Below are 16,018 nucleotides of genomic sequence, written 5' to 3' on the forward strand. Positions count from 1 at the left end.
CTCTCAGGGGCCCAAGGACATTCCCGCACCCCTCTTCCCTTGTTCCATTATAGCTATTCACATGACTATCTCAGCTACAGGCAGTGTTCGCCTCTTCAGACTAACACCACTGTAAACATGAGCAGTGTGGTCAGTAATGCGCCAGGACAGGACTTCTAACACATTTTGTAATTATAGGGGGTCTTTTAAGCTAGACATAGTTTAGGGCCTCAGCATGCCATAATCTGGCCCTGACTCTAACTCAAAGTATGAACAAAGCTTCTGGAACGAACCTGCCAAAATTGATCATTCCTGGATTGTGGTATTGATAAATACATCGTCAAGTGACAAATAGGAAGACCACTAGTTCAGTTGTATGGTCTGAGCAACAGAAGTCACAGACAGAAAGGGCTGAAGACAAAGGAACCATCTTTCTTTAACAAAAAGATTGAAATATGCTCTGCAGTCAAAGTTTGAAATGATTCTGGTCTTGCAAAGAGATGAACAGTTAGTTATTGTGGGTGATGAAAGAAAGTGTGACAAGGGCACATTAAAAGAAGTGTGAGACAGCACAGTGCTGAAAACCAAGATCATAATCTGCCGTAGTTGAAGTATGATCAAATTGCATCAAAAATATGCAAGAAAGAGATGGGCACAGGACTAAAGAAAAGGGGGACTAAGGCTTACATGAGAAATGTGTTGAAAAGCATCCTAAAGAAATGTACAAGTAACTACAAAAAACCAAGAGAGGCTACAGAATATCTCATCATAGGATCACAAAGAGCACCCTACAACTGAATTTCGTGACCAAGTGCTTCTAATATTTCGTGTTTTGCAGAAGAGGTAGAGCAACCTAGCATAACTCTGTTACCTTTCCTACAGGGGCGTAGCAAGGTTGGAGTGGGCCCAGAGACAAGATTTTAAAATGGGCCCCCCCCAAAGTCCAGGGCCTCCGCACACCCCAGGCCCCCAAGGATTTAAGTCTGATATTCCAAAATAAGTATGCTGCCTGCAAATACATTTCACTGAATACACACACACACACGTCACAATATATAGTGATATACATTGAGTACTATACATTTGTATTACTTTTAATGCCTAGAACACACTAGAAAGATGAATTATTAAAATGGGCCCCTCGCTGCAGATTAGCAAAGGAGACTTTCAACCATGCAGGGTGAACCTATGTTTGTTTTCTCAGAATTCTGAACAAATTCAGTCAAGTTTGATTCCAGGAGTCTTTTCACACCAGGCTTTTAAAGCCCTTTAACACACATCTCCTCTGGAATGGAGGTGCTGCATTCACATGTTGGCCAGATTTACCCTGAAGTCCCTGCAAGTTATTGGGGAGCAGTTCACACACAAGAAAAATAAAATAAAAGCACCACACATGCTTCACAGTTCTCACTCAGACCTTCTGGGTTGCAAAACAACTTGAACATAAGTGCATTTATAAATGAATGAATGAATAAATAAAATTAATAAAATACTGTTCCAGAAGTTTTTGCAATTTTCTGCCATGAAACAAGCCACTTATAGGACTTTTTAGATTTTTTTTTTTAAGTCAGCAAATTTTCCAAGCTGTTTCAAAATAAATATTCAGAGACTTCTCAGTCCCTCCCCCCCCCATATCCAAGCCCTATGGCAAGCAGATCCCTATATATGGGGGGCGGGCGGGAAAGGTAACCACAAAAAGGAGTTCACACTCTACCTGGCAAATGCTGGTCTGGGTTAAGCAGGGCAGCAAGGGGTCTTCTGCTGCAGAGAACACTCTGGCTGCCTCCTCCTTCCTGGCTTGCTCGGGCCCTACTCGAGTTCAGGCTTCACTGCGGCCTACACGGAGGCCTTCGTGGAAGCCCCGCCCACCCGCCGATCAGCTGAGAGGCGGGAGAAAAGGAGCTCTTGGCAGCTTGCCTGCTGCTTCCATTGCGGGCCAGCAGAACAAGCAGGAGAGACGGCGAAGAGGGCAAGTGGCTGAGAGGCTATGGGGCTGGGCAGGGGGCAATGGGGAGTCACATGAGGTGCCCCTGGGGTGCCCCTCCAGGCAGTGGGGCCCCCAGACAACTGTCTCCCCTTGCCCTATCATTGTTACGCGCCTGCTTTCCTAGCACGTGCCACATAGACAATAGGTAATTGTATAAGTGCTTAAACATTTAGAACTGTCTAATTTTGCAATATGGAGCTGAAATTTTAAAAGAAATGAGAGAACAGAAGAAGTGGATGAGGAGACGAGAGAGAACCCTGAAGTTTCAATATAATAATGTGATCAGCCTTGACCACTGCCATTGTTAACTATGACTTTATAGCCAACTTGGACTGGGGTGAGAGAGTGTACCTGAGTGGTTACCTAGCAATTACCCAAATTGTGCAAATAGCTAGACATGTTGTCCACAGTTTGTTACTCAGAAACAGACTTCACAGTTTACCCCCAGACAAACTTTAAGGCAACAGGCTTAAGAGGGTAGAGGAAAGAGACATACGCAGTTCACTCCTGAGAGCAGCAGTTTTCCTGCTAATACAGAATACTTAGGAAGTCTGCTAAAAGGCACTTGTTGATCTGGGTCAGAAGGAAAGAAGATTCAGCAAAGCAGAGAGTGAGGGATTATTGTTCAGAACATGTGGGATCAGGGATCTATGGGGCAGCTCCAGGTAGTCCATGGAAAATCTTTGCTGTACTGAATTCAAATCAGATCTTTCTTTATTATGGTTATAGACCAGCAATCTATAATCTTCTGCTTCCTGGTGAGGCAGAATAACATTCTTGAAAGTGACTATTCTGAGTTTTACTAGAATTTTACAAAAAAAAAATTATAAGTACAGGGATCTCCATGAGTAATACTTGAGGATCTGAAGGGGTCCATGGGTGCAAAAAGACTAGAAGACCCAGGTTTAGAAGCTTGTACTCTAAACGGTTAAGGAACAAACATACCTTGTCTTCCATCACCCAATCATCATCTTGTTCTATGGCACAACTATCAAGTATGATCATCCACAGCAAAATGACCTGCAACAGCTGAAACTTTCTTGTCCACATTGCACAAGACAGCCAAACCAAACTTAGTTTGCACAAACTAAGCCATACTAAACAAGTAGTTTCATTTTGAAACTGGATTTGTGCCAATCTGAATTGTGCTGCTAGCTGATTATCCATGTACCAATGCAGAACCAGACCTCAGGATCCAGAATGTGATCCTCTGGAACAGGTGTGCAGTTCCTATACAAGAACAGGGTGATGCCAGCTCAAGGTCATAATGTATCACCCCATTTCTGATTTTTAAAAAGGCACAATGCTCTTCTTTCCATTTGCTCCTGAGTCAGGACAATGGAGCATAGAGATGCAGCCTTAAAATCATAACACTGTGCATGGATTGTGGCTGCAGTTTTTTCAGAGGAGAAAGCTAAACTAAGCTAAGCTGCAGAAAATTCCATAAGACTTGAATATCTGTTGGCCCAAAACTGCTTTCATTCCTACTACATTCTGTAAGACTGTTCCACAATGAGAAGAATTTCAGTTTAATTAGTTCCAGTTGTGTACGCACCACTACACTCTCATACATGAGAGGGGGAGGGTGCTGTGCAGCTGTGCGCCTTCTTGGCTAATTGCTTGTTTTCTGTTTGCGAGCAAAATAGATAAAGCAAAAATTCAACAAGTCTATTAAGGGGACACACATTTTCAATCAGCCCCTGTTTCCATTCCACCTTCTTGGAATGAAGTGCTAAGTCCATGAAATCCAGAGACTCATGTGGTGGGAGCCTGCAGCAGCATACACTGGATGAAAAACGACCCTGTTTGAGCTAAACTGCGATAAAAAGTTAGGACTGGGAGGGACTCTGTGCAAAGAACGCAGTCAAGCCCAACTTTGCACCAAGTCAGGTGAAATGGCAATTATCTCTGATGCAGCCTCTTTCTAACAAGTCAGAACGCGAAATGGCTGAGCTTGTTACCCAGTATGCTGTGAACCAGGAATTCTTAAACTTTGGTGCATGGGGGCAAGCAGTGGCCCTCGACACCACAATAAAATAGGGATAAATGCTGGGGGCTTCTTTGAGGTTTCCACCACAACCACTCTCAAATGTTGTGGCTGTCCTTCTGTCAGCAAAGAGCTGCATGTTTCCTCAGCCATTCAGTAACAGAGGTCAAGGTCAGACATACCTTCTTCCATACTTTAGCAAAGGTCAATTTTGATTGTCCATCCAGTACATCTCCAAGCCTTCTATTATCTCCCACATGAATTTCATACACTTGAGAATGGGAGGAATATATGTTGGGAAGGCTCAGACTTTTCATTTTCAAAACATGTATTTTCATACAGTCCTTCGTTTATATTCTCATTGATTAACATGTGGTGTCCCTAGTGTGTGAATTTGGCAACACCAAGCCTCCTGTATGCCCCCTGCTGGCTGGAAGGAGATTTGTCAGTTGATCCTACTTTGAATCGACAGAACAGAAGAGGAAGAGCATTGCAGCTTGAAATTCAGCACTGATTGTAATAAGGTAAAGGGTTTAAATATATTCTCTGGAATTTGTTCTAGCACTGTCTGCTCTCCAAGAGAAGATTCAAATCCCTGTTTAAGGAAGCCTTATGCTCAGAAGTTATTTCTTTAGAACTACATAGTAAAATCTTTCTTCCTTTGTCTATGTGATACCATGTTTTACTGGCGACTAGAAACCAAGTCTGCAATCCTATAGAGCTATATGCTCACAGTGTGGAGAACCGAACATACCATTGGGCACTGCCTGAAGTGTGTACCATATGACTGAAAAGGCAAGCTGCTTTTAGAATTGGCTGATCAATGAGAGTCATTTAATTTGTTCAGGAAGTTTATTACTCCCACCTCCCCCCCATTGGAGAGCTGTTGATTGGAATGCATTGGGATATCTGAATAAAATGTTTTTGCACCAGGGGATCATTTTTTTCTTTAGTTTTGATACTGCCCTCTTGGCCTGCCTTATAACTGGCTTGCCTCTTTAGCTGCGCTCATACATGTCCAATATTGTGTACATTTCTCTCCAGCATGCTCACATAGCTTTGTACGTCCATAGCCTTGTACTTGCCAACACAGTCCTTCAAAGTACTGGTAGGTGAACAAAGCTGTCTTCATCACTTACTGATGGCATGTACTGATCACAGACAACTGTTTTAATCAATTGTTTAGTTTGCTAGTTTAAACATGTTCTGTCTAAAAAAAACACAGAGTACATTTTGCAAGTTTAAAGAACATGCTCCCTCATGAGTTTTGTGTAATCCTCCCACAAAACCCTAAACACATGCATCCTGTTCTGTCCAGTGTTCTTCCCTCTAAGGTGTGCGCACACTCACAAGTTTTTTTTATGTCCACTCCGTTAATTTTAGATCCTGTTCAGGTTGAATCAGAAAGGCCCCACTCTGAATATACATGTGCACACACTGCCTCGATACTGCCACCAAGAACAAAATTCATTCCACACACAGATGAAAAAAATTGGTGAGAACACTGGTCCTGTCTTTACAGAATATGTTCATGTTGGAGTGAGGAGGATTCCCTTTTGCAGGCAACTGGTAGTGATAATGTGACATAGTGGCATTCTACGTGTGTAAAATAATGCCAAACAATTCCCAGATTGCCACCCTTATGGAGACGGGGTGGAGATCCATTTATAAATACTAATTCATGTAAGTACTTGCAAATTTAAAACTGCTTATTTAAAAGGTGAAGATTAAAGGCAGACAAGAGATAAACTTCCTGCTATGATTTCTTTTGAATGTTCAATTGGGAAGTTAGATTCCAGACAGAGATACTATAAAGAGCATTCATCCACTCCAAATACAGTTCCTTGTCGTTTTGCTGCTCTCTCAATTTTCCCTTGGCAGAAAGTTTTGATTCACTTACTTGAGTTACTGGGAAATTTATGATTCACTATCTATGCCTTAATAGAAGAACCTTTTCTACCACCTGTACACAGACCTGGTACACCACATATAATCAGCAGCACACTTGTATTTAAGCTTGTTTGCCAGAATAAGTGTACCTGGCACACAGATTCCCCATCAGCTTCCAGAACAAAGGAAGATGCACTGGACTAGTGTGGTAAGCAGAAGGATGCTGATCTCACTCTGATAGATGTTAATGCAATTCTTTTTGCATCCACCAAATATTGCAACTCTTTGCATTGTATTAGGAGGGTGTTGTGGTCCATAAGTATTCAAATGGCGTGTAATAGTATAGGAGTTGGCCACAGTGCTGCATATAAGAATTAGCAGTGACAGCTAATTTCACTCTTACTGTCAAAATGTGAAGCCTCAGCCACAAGAAAGAAGAGAAACCCTTTCCTGTTCAGAAGCTGAAGCACAATCTCACATGCAGCATATTGCATGTACACAAGGGCCAAATGAGATGCGAGGTTAGTTACATCTTTAGCCCTGAAGTGCTTGCCCTTCCTTGCATAAAACGGGTGTGTGTGTGTGTGTGTGTGTGTGTGTGCGCATATCAAAGGTAAGGGAAAGGAAAGGTTGTGCCATCAAGTCAGTGTCGACTCCTGGCACCCACAGAGCCCTGTGGTTTTCTTGGTAGAATACAGGAGTGGGTTACCATTGACATCTCCCACGCAGTATGAGATGATGCCTTTCAGCACCTTCCTATATTGCGGCTGCCCAATATAGGAGTTTCCCATATTCTAGGAAACACACCAGCGGGGATTCGAACCAACAGCTTCCGGCTCTGTAGGCAGGTTGCTTCCCTGCTGCGCCATTATTTAACCTACATATCAAAGGCAAGGGGCTTTAACTTGACTTCCACACCATAGTTCCAATCCAAATCAAATCAAATGGTGCTATTTGCTATTTATACAAGGGTGGGGAGCTCCCATTGCTTCCGATGAGATAAACAGAAAGTGTATATGTAAAAATCATGTGCACGGCAGCAGGAACGGTATGTTAAAGTTCTCCATACCCTGCCCTGGCCCAGACTCCCCGCCCCGCCTCCATGCATGCTGTTTGTGCAAGAAAGGGTAAGCACAGCAGGAGTTTGTCCCCAAGACACCTATTTATTCCTTCCAACCCCTCTAGATATTTATCAAGTACGTCGTCACCTTCAAGAACAATGGCCAACCTACAAACGTAGGCACAAATATGGTATGAGAAGTTTATCCAAAAGGATCCTTTCAAAGCATATTCCTACTAGGGATGTGCAAATCAATTTCTATACAAATCTATTTGTACCCAAATCTAGCTGATTAGGGTGATTTGGAGACAGAACAAATCGCCCCTGTGGTTCACTGGCTAGATTCAGATCCAAATTGAATTGTACCAGATTCCTCTAATTCCAATTCGAGATTCAGATTCCTCCTATTAATTTCCCCAAATCCCCAGCTTTCTTTTTTTTAAAAAAAGAAAGAAAAGCTAAGCTCTACCCCTTGTAGAAGTGAGTTACGGAGCAAAATGTGTGGTCAATCTTTTTCAAGTATTTGGATTCTTTGGTGTATAATAATTTTTCCTCAATGAATCCCTATAAGGATTCATTACACACCTTCATTTCTACTATTCATTTTGACAGTCTTTGGACAGTGCCAACTGTCAACTGCCATCTTCAAACTACACCCCCCTCCCACCCATAGGGCATTGGGGTACTACTCAGTTTATGTTCTGGAATTTTTTCAACTGTTTAGACTTTTTGGTGTCTAGTAACCTTTCCTCATAATGAATCCCTATGAGGATTCATTACACACCAAAGAATCTAAACACCTCAAAAACTCCTAAAATATAAATAAATTTAGTACCCAGTGGCTTAGGGGTTGGGGGGGTAGTTGGCACATGGGATGCCACTAATTCCCCACCCCCACCTGCAAACCAGTGGGGTCATAATGAACAGAATAAATGAAGGTGTTTAATGAAGCCACCAAAGAATTTAAACACTTCAAAAAATCCTTTTTAAAAAAACACACACAACTAAGTACCCCCCTGCCTTGCAGGTGGTGGTGGTGGTTTAGTTGGCACTGTCCAATTACAGTCAAAATGAACAGAAGAAATGAAGTCATGCAATGAATTCTCATAGGGATTAATTATGAGGAAAAATTATACACCAGAGAATCCAAACACTTGAAAAATAGTAACCGCACATTTTGCTCCATAACTCCACTTCTATAAGGGCTAGAGCTTAGCTTAAAAAAAAGAAAGAATTAAAGCTGGTGATCCATGTTAGGGTAAGGATAAGGAGACTTCAAATCCCCATTATCTCCTATGGCGGAAATATACAAAATCAATAAAAACTTTTAAAAAAATCATTAGAATTCAACCAAGTGCCCCACTGCCTTGAAATTTGGGGGGTAGATGGCTCCCATGGGGATCTATCCATAACCCAGATTTGGTGCCCCTAGGACCTTTATAAGTGGTCTGAATCCAAATAGAATCTGGGGTGATTCTGGGGGATAGATTAGGTCACAAAAAAAATCAGGGGTGATTTGATTTGGGCACAATTGAATTTTAAAAGAATCAATTTGTGCACATCCCTAACCCCTACCATCCCCCACACCACCTTGCAAGATAGTTTTAACTTGAATCTGGATTTGTAGGGCTATATTAGCTTTAGAGGCTGAAGCTGGAGGCTGCTGTTCCCCTCTTTAACATTGGAACATGCCAGCCACATGAAGCTGCCTTATAAAAAGCGAGACTGCTGGTTTGCCTGTGCACAAACTTTGTCATTGGAGATTCTCTCCCCCCTCCCCCACTTCGTCTTCTTTTTTTCTTTTTTGCTCAAGACCTGGGAGTTTCTGCATGCAAGGCATATGCTCTACCACTGAGCTATGGGCCTTCCCATCTTTTATTAAGATGAGGAAATGATCTGGCTGTGAAAAGAATGGATTTGCATGGGATCTAAGGCAAAGCCTGTTAGTTTCAAACTGGCAAGCAGTCCTACTAAAGTCTCAAAATGAAGTTTGAAGATATACTGCAGAGAGAATCAGACAAGAGACTTTGTACAAGTCAAGCAATTTATTATTCCCTCTTTGTTGGTGGAATGCTGGTGTAAGAGTCGCAGCATAAGTAATGACACAAAGTGGAATTTTACTTCTAGTCTTTTTCAGGATTTTGCATTTAATTTAGGACTAGGCTTTTGTTTTACCTGTTCTTTCATTAATGCTTTTTGGAATTGTAATTCTTTGGTCTTGTATTAAGAGGGCAAAGTCTTCAAAATGTAATACAATTCTCAAAGCTTCAGAAAGTTGGCTTCTATTGCACTATACAATTTTTTTCACTTTAATTTCAAAGAGAGAGTCATTTGGTTTTCCATATGCTACACAGGTTTGCCTTACTCACTGCAAGAATGTTAATGTTGCCCATCTATAATTATACCCTTAATATTGCATAAGACTACTGAGGGACAGGACATCAAATGCACATTGCACTGAATGGGTTTATGAACCATACTAGAGTCCAATTACAATAATTGCATGCAACCTATTTCATTACAGCAAAGTTACATGAGCCATTGCCACCATCTATGGGTGGTCATTTCAGTAAATTTTCTTTTTGTCAAGTGGAGCCTACTGTATTAGAATGGCTAATTTCAGCTCTTTTAGAGGACAGTTCTTAAATACAAAATATGTCCTAGTTCACATGTCCCTATGCTGTAATTGAAAAAAATATATATCCAATCTAATTTGGAATAAAGCTTATATTTAGGTAACCCAGGGGCCAAAACCTAAACTCTACAGAAGACATGAGAAATTAAAAGTTGTATATAGGTTGCATTTCAAGGAAACAGAAGTCCTCTTTCAGCCCATTAACACAAACAAGACTTGGGTGTTTGTTCATGTGATTATTCTTTAGATGTAGTCATTATTTAAAGGGGGTAGGATACCACTCTTTATGCGCCAGAGTGATTAGACTGCAAGAACAAGCAACTGTGCATTGTAAGCTGCGGTTTCTACTGTGGGAGATATCTTCACAATACTACTTTATGCAGTTAAAATTGCGGGGGGAAAGACAGCTTGTACAACTTGGCTTCAAGTCTTCCTTAAATTGAGGGCCAAGACAATGCCAGTTTTTGGGGCTCCTGTAATAACTTTTTGAAGCAAAGCCATCAACAAATAAAGGTTACAGCTGAATGTGTTTTCAGGGTCAATCCTATGAGGCATTCACAATGCTTAACTTTTCCACATGGGTGCGCTCATGTGAGGATTGCCCAAACTTCTTTTGTGAGCATATCAGAATCACACCAGGATCCAAGAGTTGATGACTCTAACCACAAAGATGTAGTTGCATACTATTTTCTAGAGAGGAGGAAAAAGTGTTCACCACATTGATACAGAGGCCTACTTACTTTAATTAACAGTTATTTGAATTACATTTCATGACACTATGCTTGACCAGGGTAGGGAGGCAGTGCAGAAGCAAAGATTGAAACCATGATAAATTTCCTCTGTTATATTATGGTCCATTTCCCAGCTGCTGTGCTGACTTTATCACATTCCTGAAACATCAAGGCCTCTATGCCATGCTGTAATCGTAAGCGTCTGGACAAGTGTCTTTTACAACTTTCCGAACTGTCATGATACAACTTGGCTTGTTCTTCACATACTTCTTGGCCTTTGTGACTGAGCTTTTTCAGATACACTGAGATAACTGAAGTATCCCCACCATGAACATGCTGAATTACTTTTAAAACACTTCCATAATACACACACAGAGTATACCAAAAGAGAGAGATGCCTAGGATGTCTAGTAATATGTCTTATAACCAGTGCTTGAGACCCAGAGAAATAAGCATCAAGGCAAGTAACCATCTTTTTTGTACAAAGTGATTCACAATAAATCTTACTGCAAAACTGTTAGCTTATCCAGAATTATTGTACACCAAAATAAATATAAGCAAAGTGTTTTACACATTCAAAAGCCCTATACATGCTAAGTACTGTTAATGTTCAACAAAAGCTCATTGTTTGGAGGATGGTTTTCTAGTGGAGAAAAATTTGGATTAGAATGGTGTGTGTGTATTATATAATATGTATATCATATATATGGGTGTGTGTGGTTATAAGTTGTGTCTCAGCACTCAACCTAGGCTCAGAAGAGCAATAGCAAGCTCTGTACCATTCTTGTCACACAAGCCAATTTGTATAACAATTGGGTTTCTGGTGACAGTATAGCTATATGAAAAGATTTTGAAACTGCAGCTTATGAGTAGCTCCTTTCCACACATTTGTCACTTCTGTTCTGAATCATCCTAGTCACAAATTATGTGCAGAAACAGGGACTAATTGGGCAAATAAATTTTATTTTGAATTTGGAATACTAAGGCAATATTCAAGGAGAATGATCCTGTGCAGAAATAACCTTGCAACAGCTAACACATTAGATGCAATGTCAGGAAATATCTCAGATTAGCATTCCAATAGGTTTAGGATTTGTTTTTTGAGGATGTATTGTGGACTGAAACATTTTTTAAACTAGAAAGCTATGCTGAAGTTTCTGCATTTAAGATCACTCTGTATAACTGGAATGCTTCAGTGAAGTGCATAACCACCAAGTATTTCAGTAGAATTCAGGTGTTCCTCTTCTCACACAAACCTTATTCAGACATTACCTTGTACATGCATTCATGTGTCTGTACACATGCACATGTGTGTGTGAGTGACTGTACATGCATTTATTTTCTTTCTGAGTGCAGGTCCCCTCAAATGCAAGGTACAGATAAGAAGTGTACTACTGGACATGCATTAAACACAATGTAAGAATGGTACATGCATATATAGTACGCAGAGAAAATCATATGTGAATAGGGCTAATATGGCCTCCCATCTGCCAGTGATATTTACACGCTCAAGCTTTAAAAATTATATTTAAAAACATTCATTTGTGGGCCCAGAAACTTTCTGTGGATGTGTTGACATGAAGGACAGAAAAATAAGTTTATAAGAACTAAAACATCTATCACAGAACATTCTGCTCCAAGAGTGAACTTGATACTGCATTTCCCTGCAGACTTTTTTTTTCTTTTTGGAGAAAGAACATGTATGTGAGAAATTTTCAAGTGTCCAGTTTGTCATGACTGCATGCAGTGACTTCGTAACACAGATCTACATAAAAGTGTCATATGTGAGTTATCCTTAAGCCTCTCAGACAACCTGAGGCTCAAAACTATTAACAGTTTAAGTTCTGCAAACTTTACTTCACACATAGACTATTAAAGGAAATAAAGAAGCTTCAAAGATGTATCTATAAAAGGATTGTCCTGGCACTTAAGCAACATTTGCAACATCTGCAACACTACAGATAAGTTGATAAGTTCAAGCAAAGAAAACAATCATATTTCAGTTTCATCAAAACAACACCTCCCTCAACAGCCTAACCACACATAAAGAGACTTTCAATCTGCCCAAATGTTCATAAGTTTTCCCCAAGCCATATAACGCATAATCATGTTCAACCAGTAGGTGGCCATCACAGATGTTTTCTGGCCATTTTCTCTTTTTACATTCAGTCAGCAGCGACTGTATATAGTCTCCTACACAAATACTAACACCTCCTTTCCCATACAAGAATGGGGCTAAAAGCTCTGTTTGGCATATGAGGATGTTCACCAAGTGATGACATCGCTTGATGAACCATGTCTATTTCTAATCGTGGGCAATGCATTTCATTCTACCACACACCCCCCAAAAATACATGGATTGTCTTTCTTTCCTCAGAAGGAATAGTGACATTGTCTATCTAAGCTACCTATATCGTTATATATTTACCATAACAGTGCAATCAGTTGGACAAGTGCATATTGTTAACTAGATAGTAACCTTATGGAGGCATACTCATAAGTCCTAAACAAGAGGATTGCAAGGCTTGATGTAATTAGAGGAAACAATCGCTATATTCATAATATCATCCATCTAATGCATATCATCCATTTAACATGCTGTAATACAGGGGCTACCTACCTACCTACCTACCAGACCTCCTGCAGTCTTAAAATAAGCAAGAAATTATAACTGTATTTATAAACAGATAATCTCATGGTGTATGTATGTTTTAAAAATCACTATAGTGTGGCGGGGGGCGGGCGGTTAGAGGTAAGAAACAAAAGACTGATATTAAGTGCCCTACCCACCACACGATTAAAGGGCACCAGAGAGATGGTATAAGTGGAAGTGAATGCTTTTGAGTGGTTCCAATGATAGAGAGTGACTGCTCACCCCTTCAACCAGAGGGGTGGTAAAGAACATTCCTCTGCATTACCGAATCTAAGAGGCGTGCATGAGCAGAGCCTAGACGCGGGAAAAGGATATGATAGCAGCCCCTGGTTCTCTGGCTATGGGATTTCCATTCATCAAATGCTGTGAATGAAAAGCTCCAGTGCTGCAAGTTGCATTCAAAAGCTGTTCCATCCCAAGTATTTCAGCTGCGACTGTCTCACAGAAAATAATATCCTCTCTCAGAGTCTCAGTTGAGCCAAAGAAGAGGAGGAGGAGGAAGAGGAGGAGAAAACACCCAGTCATTCAAAAACAGAAAACCACTTTCCCTCTCCAGAGGATGTTGAACTAGAGATAGCTATCATTCTAGAGATCGATGGGAGAAAGATAGGCGTCATGACATTTTTGTTTTTTGTAGTACTGTCCCTGCAAGCACCGAGATCTTTTTTGCAGATATAATCGCACAGACACACACACCTCAAGACAACACAGCATATGCAAAACCTCTTCCTTTTTAAACTGTGCCTTATTTTGCAGCTGCTGAGAAGCGAGGACCCTTTTCATGTGTAGTATGCAAGCCAGTGCCTCACTCTATTTGCATCCACTCCTCCCCCACCCGTCTTCTTCCTCCTCCTCTGTCAGACTGAATTTTTTATTACATATAATAGTTAAAGAAGCAGTAACCTGAAGCTCTTCGCGACTCGTTTTTGAACATCCCTTACACCATTCAGTCACTCCAGATCAAAAGCCCACCGACTTACTCGAGGTAGATCGAACCGACTATTTGCATATGTGCCAATCGTGAACGAATGTATTTGCAGCCGACCTTTTTACACAACACACGCTGAAAGCACACGCATCGGAGGGGCAGAGAGCAGATCGGCAGATTTATCAGCGCCTCAACCATTTCTCACACACACGAGATGCGTGAGATCCCACCGTCACCTTGCTCCCTCCGCCGCTAAGCTGGCTATGCATTGCTTCGCAGAAAGGGAAATGCGACAGGCGAGCGATGCTCCGTGCAGCTTACCTTCCCTGGCTTTGAGCAAGACCGTGTTGGCAACAATGTTTTCCAGCTCCATTGACAAGCTCCGTCAGGGCGCTGCAGCGGGGATGCCGATTGCGATCAGCGATCGCGGGTCTCCCGCTCCGCGCGCGCGTGTGCGTGTGTGTGTGTAAGAGAGAGAGCAGCAGCAGCAGCCCGCTAGTGCATTCTTTCACTTCCTTTCTCTCGAGTCCTGCGTCGAGTTCCCTCCTCAAACAAACAAAAAAACACCGTTGGCTGGCTGGTCTGCTCGCTCTTCCTCCTCCAGTGCTAGAGACCCCAGCCCCTCACTACTCCATTCTCCACGCCTACATACAAAGCCTCTCTCCCTCCTCCGATGGCTTAGGGTTTCAGATGTTTCTGCTTCCCTCCCCGGGGGTGTGGTACTACGAAGCGGGTTCCGCAGCATTGCGCAGGCGCCATGCTCAACAGCTGGCTCTTTCCTTAGTACTCGCAGGCCGAGCATGCTGGGAGATGTAGTTTTCATGCCGGCCGCTGGCGTCAGGGTTTGCGTTTTCCACGCGCGATACTCATTGGAGGAAGACCTGCTGCAGCTGCCTTGCGCTGTTAGGAGGAGAGATAAACGAATTGGTGTCGGTAGAAAGGAAGAAGCTGCACGGTGTGTTTTAAGGAATATATACACATATACATACACACACACATTTATACGCACGCCAACACACAATATCTACCCTCCCCAACAGTTTAAGGCGGCGGGGGGGGGGGGCAGACGACCTCCCCGCATGGCCATTAGCTAATTTACAGTTCATCAGTCAGCTAGCTGTTTTTAATTGAGTTGCTGATAAAATTGTTATAATGACTCAAAGTCACGCGTAACGTTATGGTATTTCTTGACTGAACAACAAAGATTCATGAAGCCTCGCACCTTTCTTATTTTCGAATACATAAGACATAGCTACATGTAATAAGTGTTCTAAGCTCAGAACAGTATAGGTCGCGCCGCTTACGCCATCACTGTACTTTCATATGGGGTGGAGGGAAAATAAAATTTGCATTTCTGATTTACATACAGCTGTTAAGCCAAAGAGTATGCTAAGGAAAAAGGTAACAACTCTATCTCCCATTATACCTAGGTGACTGACAGACAACTAGCATTCTTGCTTTATTACTATGTCTAATGCCTCTATTGATCTTAGATGCTTGGAAGCTAGATCTAAAGAATAGTGGTACTAAATGGTACAAGTTAGTGTATATAGCTATAAGGAAAAGAACTTGGCATTTTGAAGGGCAGGCTTTCCTAACTTAAGTGAGGTATGCAAGCTACCAGACCACACAGAACTGCTCATTTTACCACTTACTTTCTACTCCATCGTTAGGAATATCTCTTTAATGCTGCATAAAACAAAAGTGTGAATTTTATTTTCTGGCTGTTATATGATATTCTCTATCTATTAGTTTTCGGCTCATAGTGTGAATTAAGAAAAAGTAGTAACAATAGAAGATTGTGCTTGTTAAAGAGGCATATTCTGTCTATAATTGATCCTTTAACCATGTCATTTTCACTTCTTTCCTGCTAACAAGAAGAAATAGGACAAGAAGACATTCATAGGATGTGAACCAATGGATTGTGGGTTCAGGTCAAAGACTTGTGCAATCAGCCAAGAGGCATCTTTTAAAGTGGCGATTCTTTTATATTTAGCAGGGAAAGAGCAACTTTCCCTGTTCAACCCCTGTGCAGCATTCCTTTAGTGGTGTTGCTGGTATCTATCTTATGTTTCCTTTTAGACTGTGAGCCCTTTTGGGACAGATAACCATTTTTGTCCTATGTAAACCACTTTGTATCCCTTTTTGTACAAAAGCCGTACATAAAT

The 16,018-nt window shown here is 41.4% G+C and overlaps 1 protein-coding gene and 1 long non-coding RNA gene across 2 annotated transcripts in view; one reads left to right on the top strand and one right to left on the bottom strand.

Annotated features, from left to right (window-relative positions):
* GRK5 (G protein-coupled receptor kinase 5) overlaps positions 1-14,596 on the bottom strand; it is a 252,331-nt gene extending 237,735 nt beyond the window's left edge. The window contains exon 1 of the mRNA XM_053309322.1: positions 14,172-14,596. Coding sequence (XP_053165297.1) covers positions 14,172-14,223 — 52 coding nt within the window. The 5' untranslated portion in view covers positions 14,224-14,596. The remainder of the gene's footprint in view (positions 1-14,171) is intronic.
* LOC128350725 (uncharacterized) lies at positions 1,882-5,586 on the top strand. Its single transcript, XR_008319427.1, has 3 exons — positions 1,882-2,111; positions 4,339-4,477; positions 5,337-5,586. It is a non-coding gene; the product is annotated as an uncharacterized LOC128350725 (long non-coding RNA).
* Positions 14,597-16,018: the final 1,422 nt, after the last annotated feature.

Source organism: Hemicordylus capensis, chromosome 3 (assembly GCF_027244095.1).
Source record: "Hemicordylus capensis ecotype Gifberg chromosome 3, rHemCap1.1.pri, whole genome shotgun sequence".
NCBI lineage: Eukaryota > Metazoa > Chordata > Lepidosauria > Squamata > Cordylidae > Hemicordylus > Hemicordylus capensis.